We start from the raw sequence: 27947 nt of genomic DNA on the forward strand, positions 1-27947 counted from the left end.
GTTAGAAATGTTTATAAACAAATGGAATGTAACATTTGCACATACATTTAATACTCAATGCACTCTTGACAAAATGATTTGAAATCGTTGAACGCAGCAAAAGTATTTCGAGACATACACATTTCAGATCATTTCAATAAAAATATGCCATCCTGTAGTTGTACATTATTTTGGCAGCAATTAAGTTTACATGCTAAGATACAAAGATATGTATTATAATATTTAATGGAAATAAACAACTGGTTGTATAGTTTTTTTTAAAGTTTTACTTCATTTGAACTCAATCATGTTAACATTTGAAACAAAATAATACCACAAAAATATACTAATTTCATTAAATTTAAAATAAGTGAAACTAATTGTTATTAATGCCCCCCATAATTAATTGTTCATAAATTGTTTACTCTGAAACTAACAAAGTTCTATAATAATTGCATTTTTAAGTATTGCATTATAATTTCACTGCATTTTGGCAACACAAATAACCACTCTAGATAATAATAAAATAGACAAATCAATCCATAATATAGTTTTCTTCATAAAATACCTTAAAACTTTAATAACAACAAAAAATTAAAGCATTTGTCAAAATAAATTGATTATACAAGTAAATTAATAAGCATCGGATGCTTTTAAGAATCATTGTCCGTACCTACATCCTTTCAATGGAAAATAAGTGTTCCATGTATTCCCATGAGTGTTCTAAATAAAATACAATTTTAAGTAGCCAGTTATTTTTTCAAAGTAACCAGCCACAACAACTAAAACAGGCGTTTTTGCGCCGTTTTTAATAGATATTTTGGGGGAAAAGTAGCAGATGCCAAGATTTTTAGTAACCAGTGAAATTGCTGGCTGACGGTGCTTCTGAAGAACACTGCATAGAGATATAAGCTTTAACCCTTTATCGCTCAGATAGGAATGTTGACACATTTGTAGTCCCTTAGAAGATCAAACTCATTTAAAGACCTTTCTAAACAGATTCAAGTTTAAAGGCTTCATCTAACTGGTTTTATACTGGCTGCATTATATATAGTCATATTCACTTTGGTTTTGAGCGGGAGAGTTTTGAAGAAGTACAATATTTTGTTTTTCAGACTGTCTTGTATCTTTTTTGCCCTGGTTTTCAATAGGACATTTATTGCAACTGTAACGTAAAGTGTGTTCGCAAGTAAAAACAAGAGCTGTCACAATAGGATGACTTATGCCCCCTATAAACGCTTGGTAGAAGTTATGAGCTTTTTTCGAAACCTAAACGCAGATTTCTAAACCTAAACGCGGACCCTAAGATCAAGGTCAAGGTCACAGGGGTCAAAATTTGTGTACGTATGGAAAGGCTTTGTCCATATACACATGCGGGCCAAATATGAAATTGCTATCTGAAGCTACATAGAAGTAATGAGCATTTTTCGAAATATAAACGCAAAGTGTGACGGACGGACAGTCCGATCACTTCAGGGGCATAAAAATGTCTTAGAATATCAAAATAAATCAGAAAGCCACATAAACTAGAGAGCGGACACCATGCTCAATCCTTGAAATGCACTAAGTGACCCCGTGACCTAGTTTTTGACCCAGCATGACCCATATTCAAACTTGACCTAGATATTGTCTTGATACGACTTCTGACCGAGTTTGGTAAAGATCAGATGAAAAGTACTTCAATTAGAGAGCGAACACAATGCTAAATCCTTGAAATGAACTAAGTGACCCCGTGACCTAGTTTTTGACCCGGCATGACCCATATTCATACTTGACCTAGATATTGTCCAGATACAACTTCTGACCAAGTTTGGTGAAGATTGGATAAAAACTACTTCAATTAGAGAGCGGACACCATGCTAAATGCTTGAAATGCACTAAGTGACCCTGTTACCTAGTTTTTGACCCGGCATAATTTATATTTGAATTGACCTATATATTGTCTAGATTAAACTTCTGACCAAGTTTGGTGAAGATCAGATGAAAACTATTTGAATTGGAGAGCGGACACTGCAGTGGACGCCGCCTGCCCAACCACCCGCCCGCCGCCAAGGTGAAACTATAATACGTCCCGTTTTTTATATTATTTTGATAATAATTGATTTGAAATTTCCAGGGAAATAATGATGTTCATTTGTTCATATATAACAAATTTCTGTGGTAACTGATATTTGTCAAAAGGCCTTTCATAAAACAGGAACAAGATTTTAATTTTTCTACTAACAATTATAACTGTATCATGACAAAATCCTTAAAAAAATGGTGTACCGTTATAATGTTGATTCTTTGTTAATTTCAAACAATTACACATTCAACACCAGGGTTCGACATTAACTTTTTTTACAGAAAGACCATCGGACCAGGTCCTCTTAAAATGTACTAGCCCGAATCTGATGTCTACTAGACCATTAATCATGACATAGCAAATAAACACAATTGTGTCGTGTAACTGTTTAATCAGGTTTTATCAGAAAATAATTAGTGAACGCAAGACAGTTATTTTGATGCACAGAGTAAAAAATAAAATAAAACTATTTAACAACATAAATTGTTATAATTTCACTGTTTATCACCAGTTAAACAAATGATGTCTGTACAGCAGGTGACATTTATTCAACTTCATCAAATTCTGGCCTCCTTGACCGCTGTGCCCCATGCTACCACAGCTCCAAGGCCTTTTTCCCATCTGTGTCTGATTTACCGTCTGATTCTTCTTTATCAACTTATTTGTGGGACGAAAATCCAATCTTGAACAAAGCCATTCTTTAAATTACATTCTCTCGTCTGCTATGCCAAAATGTTTACATTGACGATACCGATTTTCAATAGAAGTCGTAAAAACATGATGTAAAGTTATACAACACTGCAGAAAATCATTAATATTCATGACAACTTGACCAATGGAAACAAGCAATTTCTGCAGGAAGCTTTCCTTTGCGTCTTAAAATAGCGATGAATCATGTGAATGCTCCGCGTTTATTTATATACGCTAGTTTTGTTCTGATGTAAATAACGGATACGAGTTATTTTATACATTAAGAGAAAAAGGTTTTCGGTTAGTTGTAGTTATATGAATCAGTATAGATTTTTTATGTACGACCAGTCGGACAAGCTAGTCCACAGTTTTACTAGCCCGACCACCGATCTTACTAGACAATGTCTGTCGGACGTGCCTTAGTGTCGAACCCTGAACACAAACAATAATCAAGTCATTTAGCAGTAACTCTTTAACAAATACTCATGGCTATTTTTCAATGACGTTATAAACATAAATACACAGTGTCCAACAAAAACATTTAATAAACATAAACAGTCTATCTCTACGAACATAGCTTCACTTTTTGACACTTAATTGCCACTTCAAATGTTGTTGCGCATAATCATATGGGCCACGTTCTGGGAAAACTGGGCTTAATGCCAGTGCGTAGTGTTGACCCAGATTAGCCTGTGCAGTCCACACAGGCTAAGCAGAGAAAATTATCGGTTTATGGAATTTTTTGTTACACAGCATAATCGTCTAACTGAAAATTCAGTTAAGGCAGAGAGTGTTGTCCCTGATTAGCCTATGCAGACAGTACTGGTTTATCTGGAAAGACGCTAAATGCACAAGCATTAAGCACTGTTTTCTAAGAACAAGGCTAATATATAAACACCTGCTTTCACTGCTACAACCGTTTGAAAACAGAACATCTCAAATATTAGTTATTGAAAACATAGCATGGTTAAGTTTATGATTTCTGTTATGAACAATAACGCAAAGAGAAGAAAATAAAGTTATAAATACAATAGTTCTTCAAATGATAATTTTATATTAATGATTAAATTAATCTAAATTCTAAGTGTTTCACAATTATGTTGCCGGCGCAGCCTCTGTTGAATTTGTTTTAGTTGCAATAGTTGGTTCTGATGTCTGGGGTGCCAAAACTTGGTTTGCTGAGAGTGATGTCCCTTGAACTGAGCTGAATTGTGCCCCTTGTGATGTCTGGAGTTGTGGCCCCTGACTTGAAGAAGTTGTGGAAATCATAGGCCCTAGAACACCAAACAGAAAACTAGAGCTTTGTCACAGACGTGACGAATAACCCCACATGTCGCATTGACACAGAATATTTTGCATGTTGTCTTCACAAAAAACAGCGGACATCATGCTCAATGTTTAAAACGCATTTAGTGACACCATGACCTGGTTTTTTACCCTGCATGGCCCATGTTAAAACTTGACCTTTACATCATCTAGATACAACTTTTGACCAAGCGTGGTGAAAATCAGATGAAAACTACTTAAATTAGAGTGCGGACACGGACCTACCAACCGACCAACAGACAAACTCACTCCTATATACCCCCCTAAACTTCGTTTAGTGGGGTACAATAACGTCGCTGTCGTTCTCAATCCTCGTAGCTACAAAATGACAACTTTTCAGGAGAGAGTATAAGCCGTCTCATTTTTTTATAACGATGTTTTAGAAATTGAAATTCTGTAAAAATACCAAACAAATGAAGCTGCAAAATACGGTATAAGCCGTAGACGCGTAAGTCATACTGATAAGTCATACTGACAGTCAGAATGGTAGCTACGATATTTTGTCACCACAATTTTGTCTTTTTTATGAGGTACGACAATTCGTCCTGATAGGAAACCTCGTAGTTGCAAATATTAAAAAAAAAACAAAAACGTTTTTGTCAAATTTGTCCAAACGAAACGACGTACCTATAGGTGAAATGGCGTCGCTACGACTTTTCACCGGGAAAAAAGCCAACAATCATTCTACAACATTTCCTCACGTGGCTTTTTCAAGGGCTCTGGTTGGCGTAGAGCTACGAGATATAGCACAAAACACGCGCCAGACTTCATATATTCGGAAAAGACGAAAAAAAAATTTAAACTTTTTTGGAGCTACGAGGTTTGAGAACGACAGCGACGATAAGTACCAGGGAGTTCAGCTTAACCAGAGTCCAGATTTTTGATGCAAGCATTTTGTAATGTTCTCACATTTGACTTCTTCAATTTTTCTGCTAGCATTATTTAGATGCAAATGTTACCAACAAGCTCATTCCAAAATAAACATGATTTCATACAAATCATGTTTTTGAATGGAGTTTACTTTAATTTATGAACAAGAGGGCCATGATGGCCCTGTATCGCTCCACTTCTGAAAAAAGGCTGAAACAAATATTCTCTGCATGTGCAAATACTTAAATATAGGCCCTATTTAAGCACATGTACACTTTTGTGACCCCCTGGGCTTGGTCAAATTTAACCCCAGGGGCATAATTTGAGCAAACTTTGTAGAGGACTACTATATCTCACTACATGTGCATACAAAATATGGTAGCCCTAGGTCCTAGATTTAAGGACAAGAATATTTATAAGTTTTCACAAAATAAGCAAGATATAAGCGTATATAATCTTCAATTTTGTGACCTGCGGGTCAGGCTCAAATTTGACCCAAAGGGCATAATTTGAACAAACTTGGTAGAGGACTATAAGATGTTACTGCCTACCAAATTTGTTAGCCATAGTCTGAATGGTTTTCGACAACAAGATTTTTAAAGATTTCACAAAATAGGCGCTTTATAAGCGTTTATTCAATTTTGTGACCCCCCCCAGGGCAGGGTCAAAGTTGACCCCAGAGGCATTATTTGAACAAATTTGGTAGAGGTTTATTAGATGTCACTACATACCAAATTTGGTAGCCCTAGGCCCAATGGTAATGGACACAAAGAATTTTAAAGTTTTCACAAAATAGGCCCCATATAAGCGTATGTTCAGTTTTGTGACCCCCCGGGCAGGGTCAAATTTGACCCAAGGGGCATAATTTGAACAAACTTGGTAGAGAACTATTAGATGTTACTACATACCAAATTTGGTAGCACTATGCCTAATGGTTAAGGACAAGATTTTTTTTTAAGTTTTCACAAAATAGGCACTATATAAGCATATATTTGATTTTGTGGCCCCCAGGGCAGGGTCAAATTTGACTCCTGGGGCATAATTTGAACAAACTAAGTGGAGGACTATACAATGTCACTACAAACCAAATTGTGCAGCCCTAGGCCTAATGGTTATGGACAAGAATTTTTTTAAAGTTTTCACAAAATAGGCATTATATAAGCATATGTTCAATTTTGTGACCCCCAGGGGTTCAAATTTAACCCCAGGGATAAAATTTGAACAAATTTGGTAGAGGACTATAAGATGTCACTACATACCAAAATTGATAGCCCTAGGCTGGATGGTTATGGACAAGAAGATTTTGAAAGTTTTCACAAAATAGGCCTTATATAAGCATATGTTCAATTTTGTGATCCCCCAGGGCAGGGTCAAATTTGACCCCAGGGGCAAAATTTGAACAAACTTATTAGAGAACTATAAGATGTCACTACATACCAAATTTGGTAGCCCTAGGCCCAATGTTTATGGACAAGAAGGTTTTTTAAGTTTTCACAAAATAGGTCTTATATAAGCGTATGTTCAGTTTTGTGACCCCCAGGGCAAGGTCAAATTTACCCCAGGGGCATAATTTGAACAAACTTGGTAAAGGACTATAAGATGTCACTACATACCAAATTTGGTAGCCCTAAACCCAATGGTTATGGACAAGTAGATTTTAAAGTTTTCACAAAATAAGCATATATTCAATTTTGTGACCCCCGGGGCAGTTTCAAATTTGACCCCTGGGGCATAATTTGAACAAACTAAGAAGAGAACTAATACATGTCTCTACATACCAAATTTGGTAGCCCTATGCCATACAGTTATGGACAAAAAGATTTTGATAGTTTTCACAAAATAGGGCTTATATAAGCATATGTTCAATTTTGTGACCCTCAGGGCAGGGTCAAACTTGACCACAGGGGCATAATTTGAAAAAACGTGGTAGAGGATTATAAGATGTCACTACATACCAAATTTGGTAGCCCTAGGCCCAATGGTTATGGACAAAAAGATTTGTAAATTTTTCACAAAATAGACCCTATATAAGCATATGTTCAATTTTGTGACCCCCGGGGCAGGGTCAAATTTGACCCCAGGGGCATAATTTGAAGAAATTTGGTAGAGGACTATAAGATGTCTCTACACACCAAATTTATTAGCCCTAGGCCCAATGGTTATGGACGAAAAGATTTTGAAAGTTTTCACAAAATAGGCCTTAAATAAGCATATGTTTAATTTTGTGACCCCCGGGGCAGGGTCAAATTTGACCCCAGGGGCATAATTTGAAGAAATTTAGTAGAGGACTTTTAGATTTCTCTACATACCAAATTTGATAGCCCTAGGCCCAATGGTTATGGAAGAGAAGATTTTGAAAGTTTTCACAAAATAGGCCTTATATAAGCATATGTTCAATTTTGTGACCCCCGGGGCAGGGTCAAATTTGACCCCAGGGGCATAATTTGAAGAAATTTGGTCGAGGACTATTAGATGCCTCTACATACCAAATTTGATAGCCCTAGGCCCAATGGTTATGGATGAGAAAATTTTGAAAGTTTTCACAAAATAGGCCTTATATAAGCATATATTCAATTTTGTGACCCCCCAGGGCAGGGTCAAATTTGACCCCAGGGGCATAATTTGAAGAAATTTGGTAGAGGACTATTAGATGCCTCTACATACCAAATTTGATGGCCCTAGGCCCAATGGTTATGGACAAGAATATTTTGAAAGTTTTAACAAAATAGGTCTTATATAAGCATATGTTCAATTTTGTGACCCCCGGGGCAGGGTCAAATTTGACCCCAGGGGCATAATTTGAAGAAATTTGGTAGAGGACTATTAGATGTCTCGACATACCAAATTTGATAGACCTAGGCTGGATGGTTATGGACTAGAAGATTTTGAAAGTTTTCACAAAATGGGCCTTATATAAGCATATATTCAATTTTGTGACCCCCGGGGCAGGGTCAAATTTGACCCCAGGGGCATAATTTGAAGAAATTTGGTAGAGAACTATTAGATGTCTCTTCATACCAAATTTGATAGCCCTAGGCCCAATGGTTATGGACGAGAAGATTTTGAAAGTTTTCAGAAGCATAAGGAATCTCCATAATTACATAGTGTGTAGATCTAGATCTGTATTTCCCATTAAAAAACATATATTTCACAAATTGTAGATACATTTGACCTGGTTTTCAATATATTTCACATAGTTGCATATACTTGACCTTGGTTTCATAATTTACCTTGTTCTATATAATAAAGATCTAGTTGACATTGCTCTCTATATGCTTGACACCTATATGTTTGGCATTGTTCTTTATACAAATGGATATCAGACCTTGTTCTCTAAATATCAAATGATGTTCTATATATATAAACATTGTTCTCTTTGTATTTACCTTGATCTTTCAATATAAGACATTATGCCTCTTCTATATGTTGGAATTTTATCTCTATATATAAGAGAGCTCTTTTTACTTGAAGTTGATCTTACATTGTGGTCTCTATACAGTATATCAATCAAACCATGTTCTCTAGAAATTATTTGGATGTATTGGATGCTTTTCTCTAAACATTGAACTGTACACAAAATACCAGGTACATGTTTATATTTTTTAGTATATGTGACCTCGTTCTCTATAATATAATTCACTGTTCTATATTTAGACCTTGCTGTTTTTATATTAAACATTATACTCTATATACATGTATTGGACCATGCTCTTCATAAATTAGACCTTGTTCTTTTTATACTTTATACATTACACGATGTCCTCTTACTAGACCTTTCTCTGTATTACACTATATATTTTGGTACGGTGTCATAAAAATAATGAAATAATAATAAGTGCTGTACCGTTGTTTATTGTATTTTTTAACATGGTTTGGATTTAGATGCGTAGGAATTGTACCACGGTGGTGACAGCCTGCATGGTTTTATTAAAAATGTCTGAAAGACTTAGTCATCCATCATATTTGACATTTTACAATGTTCAACTTTTATTTTGGCTTTTTTCTTCAGTTTTGCTTTTGAATGTTTTCTTCAATTGAAATTTAATAACTATTTCTGCTATTATGTAAGTTTGTTTTCACTTTCTGGAGGTTAATAAGAAAAACGCTCATTTGCGTCCCAAGTGTACATCATTTAATAACCAACTTTAGGCTAACATTTAAGTTTATTGGAAAATGATTTTGTTTAAAATTGACATTAATTTGAGAAAAGGAAATGTATTTTTGTTATTATCTTATGGTAAAGTCAAATATACTTCCTACACATAATCATTGATATGCTTATATTTTCCTTCTGAACACAAAATATGAAGACATACCCATATAATAAGAGTATTTCACCCCCAGAGTGGAGAAACCACTTTTTCTCTGGCAGATTACACCCTTCTGTGTATTTCTTTCCACAAAATTGGTGCCTTTGTTCATTTTTTAAAAGATGACACATGTCCATCAAAAATGATAAAAATTGTGTACACTTGGGACAACACCATATTTGTCTTGCAAAAAAAGTTCACAATGTTTTGGCATCAAATTTTCAGCGCATCTTGTGATAAGCATTAATGGTTTGAAGAAAATGATGTAAAACCTTGAAAATTCTATATTATGAAAAAATAAAATAACTTTCTTACAAAATGTACACTTGGGACAAATTCTGACCACATTTAGTATTCAGCTGTTCAAAAGTTACATGAACGAATAATTGTATTAATACCTCTACAAATGTGTAGAATAAGCATGTGACATGTTAAAAGGACACTATTTGCTTATAAATGTTGAAGTACTTTATGGTGCCAACTCTTAATATGTGAAGAGAGGTGAAAATTGTGGCACAAAATTGCAAAGAACATCATTGCTTTGAACACTTGCTACAAAAGATATCAGCCTAATCAAGAAGAAATGTTCTATTTTTCTTAAAGTATATACATTTTTCGATTCATTAAATGATGGCAATACCTAACATTTCTTAAAGTTTTATTGAAATATAGAATCGAAAATTGCCTTTTCCTTAAAATGTCAAGAAAAACCTGTACACTTGGGACAATTATAAGGATATTTTTCAAGATATTTTGTTAACGCAGCAAGTTATTGCGAAGAATTTTCAAATTTAAGTTAATCACATGGAAACGCTTCTGTAAGATAGAAAAAGAATTCAAACATGCCTCATGGTAAGAAAATAAATGCATGTTTCATTTAGGCTTCATTAGTTTTGAAATCACCCTTGTAGTAGCCTGCACTATGCTTTTAATAAAAAATCTTCATTATCTAAGTGAATCTCCCACAGTGAGTTTATTGTGCTCAGTTGAGCTAATAAAGGAGGGAAGTATTGTCCCTGATAAGACTGTGCAGACTGCACAGGCTAATCTGGGACTTCACTTCGAGCACATGCACTAATACCGGGTATGATGCTCTAATGTAAATCATGTTCAAAGAAGCCACGTAGGATCTTGTTGAAAATCAAATGACAGAGGTTATCAAGAGTCACTACCCGACAGAGCTGGCACTGCCATGGAAAAGTTTGGTAACGTTGAAGGAACGCCCGAGAGGCCCATTGCTGGCATTGATGAGGGTGCTCCTGACAAGGTTAATCCCGGCAACGACCCAGACATTCCGGGTAAAGTCATTCCGGGCATGGTCATTGGCATGGTGAAAGCTGGTAACTGGCCCATTCCCGCTGGAAAACACGTTTTATTAAATTAAACTTCATAAAAGCTGGAAATGATTCTTAAAGAGCGAACACATCACCAGATTTTAAGTTTTTTTTATATTGTCAAGATGAACATTCTGACTAATTAACTCAAGATGTAATTTGATGCAGCATCACTGCTTTGCATTATATTGTGTTACATTCATGGTATATTGAGACGTGCCTAAAAATGTGCATTCTGTTATTTTTGTTAAAATGAAATTTCATGGATTCACAAAATCTGGCATTTTTGTTTCACCGGACATTAGTGGATTTTTGTATAATGTCTTTTAATAAGATGTTTTACGTAAAAGTTCGGTAAACATTTGATTTTTGTGGTACAGAGGAGACCTATGAAAATCATCCAAAATAAGTGCCCTTTTCACTTTCATGGGATATTTTTAAAAGGAGCCTCACTGAGAAAACAGTGATACATGTGCGTAAAATGTTGTCCCATATTAGCCTAGGGTAATCAGGGTCGAATCTTTCGAGCTAGACTTTATTTTTGTTTCCAAGAGATTCAAAACATTCTTTAGAAAAAATGTCCATGAAAGAGGAAAGTGTTGTCCCAGATTAGCATTTGCAGTCATCACAGGCTTATCAGGAATGATAACTTCTGCCTACACTTGATTTTTGTTAAGAAGAAACGTCCTTTTTACAAAATAATCCATAAAACCCGAAAGTTTCTTCCCTGATTAGCCTTTGCAGACTGCTTAGGCTAATCTGGGACAACACTTTATGCACATGCATTAAAACCTATTTGCTCAAAGCAAGGCACAGATTCAACTTTCCGAACATTGCATACCTGTAGTAAAGGGTGGCAGATTTATTGGAGGCATTCCTGGTATGGATAGTGGGGCCTGCAGGGGAGGTAATGGACCCAGTCCAGGCGCCACCCCAGGCATTTGAGCGAAGGCCGGCAGAGGGGCAGGAGGCTGGGTCATTCCACTGGAGGGGGTTAGCACTGGTATTGTGGTGGTTCCTGTACACAGAGAAACGCTAGATAACAAGCATTCACAGCGTTTTATTTCACCATTTTGGAAACGGGGTCTTTCGGATTGTTATGACTTGGATGTGTGATTTCTATGCAAATGAATACTTCAAAATTGAGAATAAGACTACAGTGATTTAAATATTTTCTTTACTAAGTATCAACTATTACAGATGGACAGGTAGATGAAGTAAAAGTTGAGATATATTTAAAACAAGTTGGCGCAAACCAACCAACCAACAGACCAACCAACAGACCAACAGACAGGGCAAAAACAATATGTCCCCCACTACTATAGTGGGGGACATAAAAATGTTGTGTTGGTTTAAGGCAGTCATATGAGAAAAACATAATCTTTTTTTAAGATTGATTCTTATTTTCCATTAAAAGTTCATAAAAATTGTTCAATGATAATATGCGTTGCTTAAAACCCATACACCGCAAACCAATTGTTTCTATTACTTACAATTAAAGCGTTACATCATATATACATATGCTAAGGTATGATACATTGACATTTGAAATAACCAACCTGTGTTCAGTGAGAGATTTGCCATGCCTAGTGTTGCACTGGCTGCTGTGTTATGACCCTGCAAAACATAAAGAACGGTACATAACACAAATATAGAATATTTGGTGCACTACCAAGTTTTTATTTCCAAATCCTCCTTGCTGCCAGTATTTAAACCTGTAATAAATAAATCAAGAAAAGCATTTTTATTGCAATTTTGAGTTATTTCGTATATTCAGATTTTGTGTGGTTTTAAGCAGTAATTCAGCTATATCTCAGCAGTTAGTTAATCTACTCACAATTTTTCTGCACATACTTATGCCTGTGATTTACAACTGCACTACTTTGATCACAGGTTGGAAAAGACGGACAAAGAAATAATGTCATAGCCTATCTCCACACAAACATGTTAACAGCAAAAAACTGCACCTAAGATCCTTGCATTTGAAATCAAGTTCTCTACAAACAGAGCTAGCTGGCTTGTTTAATTGCATTAAGTACTACAATCTTAATAAAACAAAAATCATTTCATGAGGGACCTTCAACCACCATCCGAAACTGCAGGTCTAAGCCATGGGCAAAAATCTTATGTATTTGAGGTCGCCGAGGGGTAGAGGATATGGCGTTAGTCTATCATTTGAGGTCGCCGAGGGGTAGAGGATATGGTGTTAGTCTACCACTCTGAGGTCGCCGAGGGGTAGAGGATATGGTGTTAGTCTATCATTTGAGGTCGCCGAGGGGTAGAGGATATGGCGTTAGTCTACCACTCTGAGGTCGCCGAGGGGTAGAGGATATGGTGTTAGTCTATCACTCTGAGGTCGCCGAGGGGTAGAGGATATGGTGTTAGTCTACCACTCTGAGGTCGCCGAGGGGTAGAGGATATGGTGTTAGTCTACCACTCTGAGGTCGCCGAGGGGTAGAGGATATGGTGTTAGTCTATCACTCTGAGGTCGCCGAGGGGTAGAGGATATGGTGTTAGTCTACCACTCTGAGGTCGCCGAGGGGTAGAGGATATGGTGTTAGTCTACCACTCTGAGGTCGCCGAGGGGTAGAGGATATGGCGTTAGTCTACCACTCTGAGGTCGCCGAGGGGTAGAGGATATGGTGTTAGTCTACCACTCTGAGGTCGCCGAGGGGTAGAGGATATGGCGTTAGTCTACCACTCTGAGGTCGCCGAGGGGTAGAGGATATGGCGTTAGTCTACCACTCTGAGGTCGCCGAGGGGTAGAGGATATGGCGTTAGTCTACCACTCTGAGGTCGCCGAGGGGTAGAGGATATGGCGTTAGTCTACCACTCTGAGGTCGCCGAGGGGTAGAGGATATGGTGTTAGTCTACCACTCTGAGGTCGCCGAGGGGTAGAGGATATGGTGTTAGTCTACCACTCTGAGGTCGCCGAGGGGTAGAGGATATGGTGTTAGTCTACCACTCTGAGGTCGCCGAGGGGTAGAGGATATGGCGTTAGTCTACCACTCTGAGGTCGCCGAGGGGTAGAGGATATGGTGTTAGTCTACCACTCGGGAGGTCACAGGTTTAATCCTCACTACGGGAGAGTTCTTTACATTTCTTCAAAGACACTAGTACTAGTTCTACCTAGGAAAAGAGAGCGTAACAATCAGCGTTCAGCTTTAAATGCAATCCAGCTTAAATAAAAAGGTTTAACCACTTTCCGACTTAGAAGCAATAAGAAAACGGCTATGTGAAAACAACATAAAACCAGAATAGCCTGCGAGCAACTCGCAGTCTGTTTAGGTTTTGAGCTGTTTGCTGCGCATCAGTATCTAAGGTTTGGAGGTGAAGCCTTAAAAACTTGAATCTAGTAAGAAAATGCTTAAATTAAATAGAACTTTCTAAGGGACTACGAAGGCATGAAAATGCATATCTAAGTGGAAAAGGTTTAAATTAATACCTGGTGGGAGTGGCCATGACCACTGTGATCATGGCCATGACCGTGTGATTCATGACTGTGACCATGGCCGTGTCCATCATGGCTGGATGGAAGTTCCAAGGTCGACGGGAACTGACAGCGCGGTATCCGGTGCAGGTATCCGTAGCCAATGCCACATCCCAGGCTGCAATAGCAGATTCTTAGAGTTTAGAAAAGATTTTTTCATAAGATAGAAACTGAACACCATGAATAAATTTCTATTGATTTATTTTCTATACCCCTTTACCTCTCAGATGCGCACTTTGACACAAAAATCAAATTAAGCTTTGTCACAGACCCCACATGCCGCATTGACACAGAATATTTTACATGTTGTCTTCACAAAAAGTCTAGATACAACTTCTGACCAAGTTTGATGAGCTCGGATGAAAACTACTTGAATTAGAGAGCGGACACCATGCTCAATGTTTAAAACGCACTAAAAGACCCCGTGACCTAGTTCTGACCTGGCATGACCCATATTCAAACTTGACCTAGACCTCATCTAGATACAACATCTGACCAAGTTTGGTGAAGATCGGATGAAAACAACTTGAATTAGAGAGCGGACACTTAATACGGACCGACAGACCAACCAACAGACAAGCTCATTCCTATATACCCCCCTAAACTTCATTTGTGGGGGTAAAATTTAAGACCTTTCTTCATAGATTCAAGTATTTAAAGCTTTCTTGGCAAACTTATGATACTGATGAGCAGCAAACAGCACAAAACCTGAACAGACTGCCAGTTACTTGCAGGCTGTTCTAGTTTTATGATGGTTGTTTACAGCTGTTTTTACTTTTCTTTATGAAAGGCTTAACCCAGGTCATGGACAGACATAGCATATACAAATACTCTTTTGGTCATACAAATTTAACAATTACCCTAGGCTCATAAGAAAACAGCAAAAAAGATTATAAAAATGGAGAACTTTAGGTTTCAGGTTGTTCCCCCAAAGACCTTTAGGCACATTGTCATTAATGAGACCACATTTTAAAATCAGGGGTAACCCTGTGCCAGAATTAAACAACAAGAATACCACTATTTATATTTGATTTAGACCCCCCCCCCTTTAAAACAAGAGGTCCTAAAAGGCCCAAAGTCGCTCACCCTAGATAAAAATATATTATTGGGACAAATCTTCTGACCCATTTCATGAAGATCAGAAAATAAATGTGGCCTATAGAGTGTTAACAAGGTTTTACTATAGCCATATAAGAGAAAAAATGCCCCGCCACCTGGCAGCCAAGTTTTTCAACCAACCGGCATCATTTTTGAACTCATCCAAGATATTTTCTGGATGAATCTTCTGACCAAGTTTCATGAAGATCGGATAGTAAATGTGGCCTCTAGAGTGTTAATAAGATTTTACTATAGCCATATAAGGAAAAATGCCCCGCCCCTTGGAAGCCATGTTTTTCAAGCAAACAATTATTTTCAAACTCATCCAAGATATCATTTAGACCAATCTTCTGACCAAATTTCATGAAGATTAGACAATAAATGTGGCCCCTAAAGTGTTAACAAGGTTTTACTATAGCCGTATATACACTATGTCTAGCGCGATTTCTGCCATCAACATCGCATCACCGTGATTAAGCCCAGAGTGGTGGTCCACCGCGATCATGGTGGTCCACCGTGAGATCAATTTCCGGATAACGCCCGCAGTGTTCAGCCACTGTCGACGCGATTTATCATGATGGAAACACCTTCCGATTGCGGTGATTTTCCACGCTCATTAAAAATTGTCCACGGTGGGAGTGAGGTGGATGGCAGAAATCGCGCTAGACGTAGTGTAGCCATATAAGGAAATATGCCCCGCCCCTGGTGGCCATGTTTTTTAAGCAACCAAAGCCATTTTCGAATCCATCCAAGATATCAATGGGACAAATCTTCTGACCAAGTTTCATGATGATCGGGAAATAAATGTGATCTCTAGAGTGTTAACAAGGTTCTACTATAGCCATATAAGGAAAAATGCCCCGCCCCCGTGGTGGCCATGTTTTTCAACCAACCCGCATTATTTTTTAACATCGTCGAAGATGTTACTGGGATGAATCTTCTGACAGAGTTTCATAAAGATCGGACTATAAATGTGGCCTCTAGAGTGTTAACAAGATTTTACTATAGCCATATATAGCCATATAAGGAAAAATGCCCCGCCCCTTGGCAGCCATGTTTTGTAAGCAAATGTAACCATTTTCGAACTCATCCAAGATATCATTGAGACCAATCTTCAGACCAAATTTCATGAAGATTGGACAATAAATGTGGCCGCTAGAGAGTTAACAAGGAAAATGTTGACGCCGCACAACGGACAAAAGGCGATAACAAAAGCTTACACAAAAGGCTGTCATTACACGAGGCAATGATATTATTAATGATATCATACCTTCCCTCCCCGCCCCAGGCAGCATTAGGAGTGATGGTGATCTCCCTGCATGAATCCGAGTCCACGTTGTACACGTACAACTTCAGAGGCTTAGACTCGTGAGATTCTATCAGCGTGAACAGATCTTCTGACTGGAAATATAAAACATAATAAAAGTCGTCACGTTACCTCGTAATATTAACATATCATTAAGTCCAATGTCATAAAATCAGTACTTTTGTAAAAGCATAATAAACATAGCAAGACTATTGCCAGTATATGTATGTCCCCTAACAGCTCTATCATTGTCAGAATTATTTTTTTCCCAATTGGGAAAAATACCTGTACCATACCATTTGGGAAAAATTAGTGTGAAAAACCCAGAATTGGGAAAATTCGCATCTTGAAATCTTCCAATTGGGAATTACTGTTTTTTTAATTGTTTTGTATCAAAAGCAAAAATCAACTCAAATATTGATTGACATTCATTTTGGCTTGAAATGTTGAGTGTCAGTGCTCACTTTATTTGTTAACTTGCAGATAATGCACTTTTGGAACAAAATTGACGATGTTTTACTTCCTTTTGGGAAATTTTCAGACAGCAATTGGGAATTTTGTAGTTTTTCTTCAATTGGGAAAGTACCTTTTACGAGTACTTTACAAAGAAGGGAAAACATTGCTGGAAATACATCATAAGCCTAACTCTCAGAAAACAGGACTTAATGCAGGAGCGTTAAGTGTCGTCGCAGATTAGCCTGTGCACAGGATAATCAGGGACAACTCTTTCTTTTCTCCGCTTCTCTAAGCATAAATCCAGTGGAGGGGGATAGCGTTATACCTGATAAGCCTGTGCTGACTAGACATGCATTAACCCTTTGCATGCTGGGAAATTTGTCGTCTGCTAAAATGTCGTCTGCTGAATTTCTAAAATTAGCATTTTCTTCGATTTTTTTCAAAGAATACTATCAGAATAGCAAACAGTTTGGATCCTGATGAGACGCCATATTCTGTGGCGTCTCATCTGGATCCAAGCTGTTTGCAAAGGCCTTTAAAATTTGGTTCCAGCGCTGAAAGGGTTAAGCCCAGTTTTTCCTAGAAGAACAATACATTTGATTTCCTACCTCATGTAGAACAGAGTCAGCTCCTATGATGTAGTCAGAGTTAGACTTTAGACCCGCCAAATCTGCTGGCGAGTTTGGCTGCACATCCTTAAAATAACATAGCAAAACATTCAACAACGAATATAACTATTATTGATACGGTTTTGCAATTATAATTTGAATAATTATAAAGAGTTGTATCAAATTAGTTTTTTCCAAATCAGTGGCCTTTTCCCTCTAAAAAATCCCTATCCCAAATTGCAATTTTCACAAAATGACCAAGAAAAGGCTGGAGAAATTCCACCTACCAAAACATGCCAGACATTCTCATTAGCCCCTTCGAAGGAGCAGAATCGAATGCTCACGCCCAGGAGTCCCTGCCCGCCCCAGGACATGCTGGGTGTGATGTGCACCTCCCTCACGGACTGGGTCTTGCTGCTGTATACGGTCATCTGTACTGGGCGGCCCAGGTTGGACTTGAGCAGCTCCTTCAGAGTGTCATTGTCCTGGTTCTGGAATGGATGATAGAGAATACATGGTTGATGCCGAGATGGAGAAAGTTCATCTGGTGAGGCTTAAAAAAGAAAATAGGGCGAGCTTTAGCGAGCCCTTTTGTTCTTTTTAGGGCCAAACCGGATAAACTTTCCATATCTCGGCGCCAAACATGTATTCAAATTATCCTGCTTCATGCCGTTGACACAATTTATCAAAGACAAATGATTGACATAACAATATAATTATTCTTGTCAGGCCTCCTACATGTACACAACATTCCTGACGACCGAATAACTACTGATTGTGTCACGTAAAAAATAGTTCCACTTTAAACTGTTCCTTTTAATACTTTCATAATATTATATGAAAAGAAATAAAAAAACATATCGAGAATGTGATATTTTTCTTGGTAAAAAATGAAAAAAATGCAGCAGCAAAACAAAAACTAAATTTTATTTTCCTTAATAACTCCATTGCTTATAACAATAATTTATAGCAATATACACATCCATTTTCTGTTCTTCCTTCCCTTTGTCGAATTCCATTTTCTGTTTTTCCATCCCTATTATCGAAATGAATTTTTATACATGTACCACACTATTTTTTTATAGCATTTGTATCAAATGCTAACCACTCTGACCCAAAACCCGATTTACGAAATCGTAATCCTGCCGTAGTGAATTTTATTTTATTCCTATCGAAGTTAACAATTATGAATTACGTTTATTATTCGTTCGATGCTTAAAAAATAATATAAAACATGAGTGCCAAACTGTCAGCATGTGTGCATGCTAGCTGGGCAAATCAATATAAAGCTCGCTTACACATGAAAAGAAGTTGTTAAATGAAATGTGAGAATGGGTGGAGCTATCGGATAATATTGGGTCATTCATGATTCATGCGCAGACACTGTATACATTGAATACACAGTTAATATCGTCGTTTGCCTACAAAATAGCGACCGGACGCTAAATTGTATAAAGAGATTAGCAAATGAAAAAAACAACGTGACAATACCAGTAAATAAATATTTCTAAGCTGACCACTTTTTATCTTTCTACCGAATATTTACCATATCTGAAGTAAAGAGTGGTAATTAAATAATTAGTTCTATGAGGCTAATATTACACCTTTCTACTGATTGTCGAATTTGTCATTTGATAAACAATTTGTTATGTTAATTTTATCATGACCACTGATTAAAACTAGACATTCAAGTAAGGACTAGTGTAATGTGGGTTTTTAATAATAAAACCAATAAGAAAATAATGTATATTTTGCTGAAAATTTGAAGATGTGTGCAAAATGCATCTGGACTCCTACTTTTTCCTTTTGGACTCTTTACTTTTTCCTTTTGGACTCCTACTTTTTCCAAGGAAGGAGTCCATGGACTCCTGTTTTAAAATCCTAGCCAGAGCCCTGAGACAATTTAAGCTTGTTATTTAAGTAATTTCGTCCATATATTTGATATCTGGAAGCTAAGAATTACTTATATATTTATGTGCTTGGAAAAATGCAGCATCAAGTACAATGACCCCCAAGTGCTTTATCAACATGGAAAAGACTGGTTGGTATATCAAGATATGCAGCATATTATTGTAACCAAGCCAGAAAAATCCCGGACCACCATGGGGATCGAACCCGGGACATCCCGGTTCCAAATCAGACAGTCACTCTACCGCGTCACTATAAAAGCTAGCTCATATAGCAAGGCAGTATAAGTTCTCCTTAATATACCGAACCCTGCTACACACACCCCCTCCAATTGTGAAATTCTTCTACGAATTTCCTATTGCGATGTCGATGCTGACATATGTGGGATGTCTGACACACATGGTGGGTTTTGAGGTTGGGTGCCAATGTAACCAAGCCAAAAAAATCCCTATGACTAAGTTTTCGGACACCCCTTTTTTAGCAAAAATAATTATTTTTTGTGTTTCTTAATTTTCGGACACACGAGTTTTCATGCATAATTAATGTATCTAAGTTTTCGGACAGTATATAATACAGCGCTATTTTACCAAATTTTGGTCCTGTTTTTGATGTCTAATGACACTTTGATCATGGGGTTTTACAACCACATTAACATCATAAAACATGGCAGGTGCAGGGTTGTCATTATTAACCGATTGCCGATCAAATTCATCGGTTAAAATTTCCAGAAAATCGGTTGTTTTTCCCGAATCTTCAAAATTACGATCGAAAGTTTTGATCTCGCAAACCAACAATAATTGATGAGGAATAACTTTCGTTTAGTATAGCAAAACCGAGTCCAGTCCGTTAACTCAGCCTACTGTTTTCAATGAATTTCACAGCGAGTGGCCAATATTGATTTTTCCAGCTGTCAATCAAATTCTTCTTGGTAAGCGCATCAACCAATCAGCCCTCAGGCAGCCAAATACACGCCGACCCCACGTGAAACTGTATCAAATAACTGTAAATTTTACGAATGTAACACTGTACATAAAGCGTAATTAACTTGTTTTTTTAGTTAGAGAAAAAGTTTCCACATATAAAAAAATGCTCTATAATTTTCTACCAAAATATAATATATTAGCGACCTCTGCGCTAAGAAGTTGTTATTCAGCAATTAAATATTAAAGTCCACTCTTTCCTCGAGAAAGAATGACATGATGTTGTACATAAAGTCTAATTTTGGCATGATTTTCATCTGAACATGAAATATACGAGAAATGTGTCTTTGTTGCTAGAATTTTCATAACTTTCCGTGAATAATGAAATCTGAAAATGTTTTCGGATAACACAATTAATTATCAGATATTATATTACTTCACTTGAATAATGCATTTTGTTATATAAATGGCCATAACACATAATGTAATAAGTAGGTAAATAACGTGTTTTGACATTGCCAAACTATGCATACATATAGGTCTACATGCATGAATGACCTGACAAGTTATATCACAATCAGGAATGAAGTATACTCGGTAAAATTTAAAGAAAGACGCGTTTTTATTCTCAGAAATTCACTTTCACACTTTTCTGAAAGAAGGTGCATGTAACATTTAAGATTGAGTCATTGATTTGTCATAATTACTAAATATAAACGGTTCTCCATGCTTTCAAATCGCGTCACGTGATTCACGTATGTTCAATGGAAATTCCTGAATTCCACAATTCCATTTGTATATGCACTTGCGTAAACAAAATTCTTTAACACATTTAACGTCAATATTGGCCGTATTTTGGTTTTGAAAATAGAAATCGTAATAATACTGGATTATCGGGTAATGGATAGAATTGGAACAGGCAAAGATCAATCAATATAATATGTTTTAACATTGTACAGTAGACTAAAAATATGAAAATCTTAAAATTTTCTCTTCTGTTTAGACCTCAGTTTAACTTTTTCTGCTCTGAGAATATCAGTATTTTGTCCCTCAAAATGTCTAGAACTCGTTTTCAGTTGGGGAGCTTCGCCCCCCTGGCCCCCTTACCAGAGCCTTGCCTTGGATCCAAAAGGGGGCCCAGGAAGCCCCCTTGACCCCCAGCCTAATCGGTTACTATTCCAAAATAATCCATTGTTTGCCAACATACTGACAACCCTGAGGTGCATGCATGAGGGCAACCGACCATTGCATTTGCGTTATTGGGTAAATAACCTTGTAAACCGGTATTAGCCAATGGTTTCGCCCGATAGCATAAGAATTATGACAATTACCAGGGGTAGTGCCAATTAACTGTTCAATTATCTACCGCAATGATACTATCCCTTCTCAGTAAAATTACTATGACAAATACTAAACCCTTAAAAGTGTGATGCACCCTATTGCAAGTTTTACGAACAATGGAAGGTGTTAGACAACAACTATAGGAAATGAATAAACAAAAACATTCATAGTTTGCTTTTTTTATAACGCTAGTTACAGGTTCATACTAGCGATTATCGGTACATCACATGCTCATCTTTGAACTTGTTGGTCAAAGTACAACCTTGTAGTAACATTCTGTCAAATTAATTAAGCATCTAAAATTATTTAAAATGCAGTGCAAACATATATAACTGGAATTTATGCTATATGGCATGGTATTTTACAAGCGCCTGCTATTACCGGTAGTCGTTGATACAATTGATGCTATTTTTGGACACTTCAATTTTCGACTCTAAGTTTTCGGACACCTGTATTTTGTGAATATTTTTCATATCTAAGTTTTTGGACACTAAAAAAAATAAAATTTAAGTGTCTGAAAACATAGAGTAATTACGGTATCAATTATTTGAATTCCTATAGTAAGTCGCTCAACTCTTCAGTGTACTTAGAACCTTGAAACAAGTAGGTTGGTCACTCATGTGCTAGTAGACTCTGAAACTAGTGGGTCTGGCAAGACTGTTTATCATATTTGGGGACTACAGATAGCAATATGCAGTAAGTAATATTTGTGTTACCTCATAATTGTCAGTTTTATGACAGCGCTTCCGTTAGCTTTTAAAAGTTGGAAGTCCTGACTTCCAAGCCTAAAATTTTGTACGTCCCAGACATAAATTTTGAATTCCCACTTTTATATAAGAATTTTAATATACGTACATGTTTCAACTCTATCCATTTACCGATATTATTAAGATTTCTATTTTCAAAACCAAAATATGGACAATATTGACGTCCGCCATTTTACGCAAGTTGAATTGTGAGTTGGGGGAATTCCCATTGAACATGCTTTAAGCAAGTGACGCGATTTGAGAGCATAGGGCACTGTTTATATTTAGTAGTTATGACAAATCAAGGACTGAATTTAAAATGTTACATGAAGTATATGATCGACGGCAAATACTGTATCCGAAAACGACTGTCCAACAAAATTTGTGCGTGTTTTGCACATGAAATAATATGTGCATATCGTTTGACTGCAGAAAATGAAAACCAATTACTCATCAAATACGTAATCAATAAATAATTTGGTTAACATATTGCTTTACAATATGCTATTGCACTACTTTAATTTTCTAATCGACACTTAAAATATTTCAAGATGGCGGACATTTGAATTTTTAGATTTTTGGAAACTAGCGAAGATTGCGTCAGTTGCAGTTCATGTCTGTACCATCTGCTAACAAATCGAAAATAAATAAATAAAATGCCTGGGAAAATCGGTACCGAGCGAAAATTTCCGGAATGCAGACTATAAATTTGTTCTCAAATGATCGCGCACGTGAACGAATTTTCGTGAATTGATTATTTGTCGGTTTATTTCCAAACTGCCTTTTCAGATTTTTTTAATCGCAAATCAGGCGATCGATAGACAATTTTTCTATCGCCAGAGAGGATTTCATCGCATTAGCAATCAAGCGATGGGTTAATTTTGCAGACTGCTTATTTTAAAATGCGTATAATCTAACGTGTTATCCAAAATCATTTCCGGATTTTATTATTCACAGAAAGTTACAAAAATTCTAGCAACAAATAAACATTTCGCGTGTATTTTGTGTACAGATGAAAATCATGCGAAAATTAGACTTCATGTTCAACATCGCGTCATTCTTCCTCTGAGAAAGCGTGGACTCAAATATTTGATTGCCGAATAAAAACTTCGTAACGAAGAGGTCGCTAATATTATTGTATACAGCTTCACGTGGGGTTGGCGTGTATTCGGATGCCTGAGCGCTGATTGGCTGATGCGCTTACCAAGAAGTAGGGCTGCAACAATATACCGGTATATCGGTATATATCGCAATACGCAATCCGCATATTGTATTGCGATATGATTTTCATCATACCGGTACGAAAATTTTACAAAAATTCATTCACATTTCGTCCAGAAAAGCCATCCGAAATAATGATAAAAAGGTAAACAAAACAAAGCAGTGTAAATTATTTTTTACGTAAAAATAGCATTCTAAAAAGTGTATTATACGGAGTAGCGTTGTTACATGGGAGCATTCATTCGATGCTTTTGAACAGATTATCGTTGAATTAATTGCGCACAGCTGTAAATGTTTCGTTTGATTCTGATTTGAGCATTATTTGTAATCCGAATTTCGAAAACACGCTTCCAAATGTGAATGCTAACGCGACAATAAAAAATTATAGCATCAAATAAAAAGTGCTTTATCCTTTGTCTCAATAAAAACCGCGCGAAAATTATACAGACATGTAGAACGTCGCATGGAAAGTAAGGGTGTATTTTGTGTTGTATAAAAACGGGAACATCACGTCAGCTGAATTACGCGTGTTCAGTGGGAAAAACGCCCCGGTTGGACGTTATTTCATCACATCTTTAAATAGTAACAATTGCAAAAATGTATTTGATACTTAGGAAAATTTGCGAATGTTTGTGTTTCTTATTATTCTTGAGCACATTTATAGTAAATATTTACCAGAATTTGCTTTAAAATTGGAATTTATGGGATTATCGGGTAATTGGCAAGTTATAATTTTGGTACAAGTTAGCAATATATTGCGATATATTGCAATACGGGTTTTTGAACTGACAATATATTGCGATACGGTTTTTGGCGTATTGTTGCAGCACTACCAAGAAGACTTTGATTGACAGCTGGAAAAATCAATATTATTTAGGGTTTTTTTTTACTAAGAAAGTGACGCCGATATTCGGCGTCTTCCCCTCACAGAATTTTTCCCCTCAAAATACAATTTCCCCACCAAAAATATAATTTTTCACCAAAATATAATATTTTCTCTCAAAGAAATGTTTATTTTTCCTTTGGGCATTCGACAATTATTCATTTGCACCATGGACAACGATTTCGCTCTCTCTCCAGACGAACACAAAAAATCTGTGAATCCCAGTTATTCTAAATATAGCTCTTAAATTACGTCATGTAAACTGGGCAACTAATCGTAATAATCATGTGACTATTTTACTGGGTACCTGTCTTGCGCGAGAAAGGTGTTTCGTCAATTAAATACCGGAAACCAGTCGAATTTTCATCCGGGCTATATGCAAGCCAAGATATAAATGTGAAAACAGAAAAAAATGTCTCACAATTGGCGTTCTTACACAAACAAAATAAAACATTCGGACTCGGAAGATACTGAACGCATCGAGGCATTTTTTAAGAAAGAATCATCGAAAACCGTTATAACCCATCAGGATTCTGAGGTAATCAACATCGAACATTGTGAAAGTAAAAGTAGACAATCGGCAGCTGCCGCTCCTTTGACCTTTCCCTTCCAATGCTGTAGCAGATCAAGATCGTCAACCCATTCATCATGAAATTGAAATCACAAAATTGACATCGTCCCCGGCCCCAGTACAGAAATATAGTTGAAAACATTTCCCATTATTAGATCTACACCTGCAACTTTATTAAGGACTTTGACTTTAATACGTGTTAAATGTGTTTAAGAACAAAAAGGACAGAGACAAGCCTCTTTTGATGAGTTATAGACATTGAAATGAACAGTTTTTATTTTTTTCCCTAATATGTCTCTTTCGCACTCTTTTTTCCCCTTTCACCCAGCGTCCAGCGTCTTCCCCTTTCTCTAAAAAAAACCCCTGTTATTTACTGTTGACATTTGTACGTGGTGTGTATTATAAAATAGCGTACATGCAGATTATCGGACATCCAAGGGACTTCCACCATTTGCATAATGGACGTACGACTGCAGTTTTCGGGCGTAATTTACGCCCGGACGTCCACTTACGGAAGCGCTGTTATGAGAATTATTTTTTTCTTATAGATAGTATTCCTAATATTTTATCAGTATACTTTTGATATCTTAATAAGATTAGATTTTTGGTAAAAGGGCAGGAAAACCACACATACTGTAAATTTTAATTGATTGATTGTATAAGTGTGATCTGTATAAAGGTACAATTATGTATACATGAGATATTGTTTGTATCATGACCTATAGTACAACCTTTGTTAAATCATGTATTTTATACAATGCATGCCTCTGATTGAATGTTGTATTATGTCTAGGTAACTTTGTTATTTGCAGATAACTGTATTTGAGTCTTAACACCTTTGTCGTCTGCATGTCTTTTTTCATCTGTTGGTGTCAAGCAATAAAGTGAAGAATATTATTTTACAAGACGCGTGTGTTGCTTTGTCTTCTAAGCCCCCAAAGGTGATCGCGCCAGGAGTTGTGTCTCTATACTCCGTGTCACAGTTATTGCATAATTTAAAGTAACTGCGAAAGGAACTTGACAATTACTGCATAGAAAGATTTACTGTGTCCTACACTAACAAATATGTATCGTCGACTCACCTAAATTCGCGACTAACCTAGATTCGCGTATTTTGTTTTCGTCACGTAACCGGTACCAATATTTGTTTCTGCGCATGCGTGATTGTGGCGATATGCAAATGAATGTTTACTCGATTGAAACAATTGAAGATTTGTGAAAAATAATGCATTTTAAACAAGTAAAAAGTGTGAATTAGAATCAATTAGCAAATATACCATATTTTCTTAACACCAATAATACCCGACCATCGAATTTCATAAATATTAAGTAAAAATCAGATATCACGATTTTGTGTTGTCGTCTGCTGTTGTAGTAGCATTGCCATATATGGAAATGTTACTCTTCGAAAACATGAGTAATTCCAACACATGATTTATTGTGTGTTCCTTAGACCATGACAATTAAGCTAATTTCTTTTTTTTTAAGGCCATCCCTAAGCATTGTCGCAAGAATTATAGGCTTTATTCACCGACTTCCTTGATACATGCTTACAGAGCTGTTAAGGAGAAGAATAAGTCCGTTCTTAGAGCCTAAAAATTATACAGATTGTCTAACAATACTTTACGTCACAGGGTCTTTGAAAAAATCCACCCAGACACAGTTGTTACGTGAGCTGCTCCCATATTCCATGCAATTTACCCTGTTCATATGTTAATATTTTATTGTTATTTCGTGTTTGACTTTTTTGTTAAATGTTTCATTTGCACCAGAAACCAATTTAAACTGATAAAAATAAGTTAGCTTGGCCTAATTACTCGACATTGCAATGAATTTTTGTATGACATCATACCTGCGAATCAAGGGTAGTAAAACAAAATGGCTGACGCTTTACACTTATGTCAACAATATTGACATATAAGAGCTTTAAACACATTGTTTGGAAATCACAATGGAACAAATCAGCAAAGAATGAATTTATTTTAAAAAGGTTAATGTTTGTTTTCGTTGTTTTTTATGCGTTATTATTTTAATATTGACATTTAATGTTAAGGTCGCGAATTACGGTAATCGAGGATACTAATAAATCACCATTGACAACAGTATTTTGACCCCTGACAACTTCATTTGACCCCTGATTGTTTCAAACATGGGGTCAATTGACTGCTTTTCAAACTTATTAATATATTGAAATCCCTGACTCTACCATATAATAATAAATATGTCAACAAATGCAAATCTATGTCTGTTAGTGTTATCATTTGTCACATAAAACACATTTTGATTTTACTTACCAGTCTAGTGTTTCCAATTGCAACAATGAAGTCAAAGAAAGCTTCTAAACCCGCTTCATCCCCCGGAGAATTATCTTGCACCTGCAAATTAAAGGTTTGAGAATACAAATGTTGTATTGCACAGTTCCCCACCCACTTACAGTTAATCGAAAAACAAGACGCGTCATAACATAAAAACATTGTGGATGACTTCAACTACTTCGACAGGGGGAGATTTCAAATGAACTAATTACCCTCAGCACATGGTAGCCTTCTGTTCCACCGCCTGGCACCTCTGAACTCTGAGAACCACCCATGTTTTGCGAGGAAAAAACTGCGAAATTTACTGTCATCGGCAAAACAACAAATATGGCCTAACGTGGCAGAGTGATGCATCTTGGGTCGAGCACTTCCGGTAGATTACACTACACCATCAAAGCTTTTCTGTTGCGAAGGAGCAATTTTCGTATCACACATAAATGTGTCCCTGTTGTAAATTGTCTAACTGTCGTAAAGAAACAAACGGTATTCAAAAAGTATGCATACTGTATG

The 27947-nt window shown here is 36.7% G+C and overlaps 2 protein-coding genes across 2 annotated transcripts in view; one reads left to right on the forward strand and one right to left on the reverse strand.

The window, feature by feature from the left end:
• LOC127847679 (uncharacterized) overlaps positions 1–27947 on the forward strand; it is a 303197-nt gene that overhangs the window by 119159 nt on the left and 156091 nt on the right. The window lies entirely within an intron of this gene.
• Positions 2416–27809, reverse strand: LOC127847678 (Golgi reassembly-stacking protein 2-like). Its single transcript, XM_052379741.1, has 10 exons — positions 27650–27809; positions 27417–27497; positions 17820–18023; positions 17533–17619; positions 16433–16563; positions 14020–14182; positions 12134–12191; positions 11416–11592; positions 10413–10598; positions 2416–4008 (listed from the first exon to the last, which is right to left on the reverse strand). Exons 1-10 carry the CDS (start codon positions 27746–27748, stop codon positions 3830–3832), a joined length of 1365 nt encoding a protein of 454 aa, XP_052235701.1. The 5' UTR covers positions 27749–27809; the 3' UTR covers positions 2416–3829.

The sequence above is a fragment of the Dreissena polymorpha genome, chromosome 10 (genome assembly GCF_020536995.1).
Source record: "Dreissena polymorpha isolate Duluth1 chromosome 10, UMN_Dpol_1.0, whole genome shotgun sequence".
NCBI classification, from domain to species: Eukaryota; Metazoa; Mollusca; class Bivalvia; order Myida; family Dreissenidae; genus Dreissena; species Dreissena polymorpha.

Bases quoted from the DNA above. Each gene is read 5' to 3' on its own strand.
- LOC127847678 (XM_052379741.1), bottom strand. From the start codon at position 27,748: ATGACAGTAAATTTCGCAGTTTTTTCCTCGCAAAACATGGGTGGTTCT. The intron at 16,564-17,532 runs GTAGGAAATCAA...TTATATTTCCAG, and splicing joins CTGACTCTGTTCTACATGAG to TCAGAAGATCTGTTCACGCT. The intron at 4,009-10,412 runs GTAGTGACTCTT...TTGGTGTTCTAG, and splicing joins GGCAGTGCCAGCTCTGTCGG to GGCCTATGATTTCCACAACT.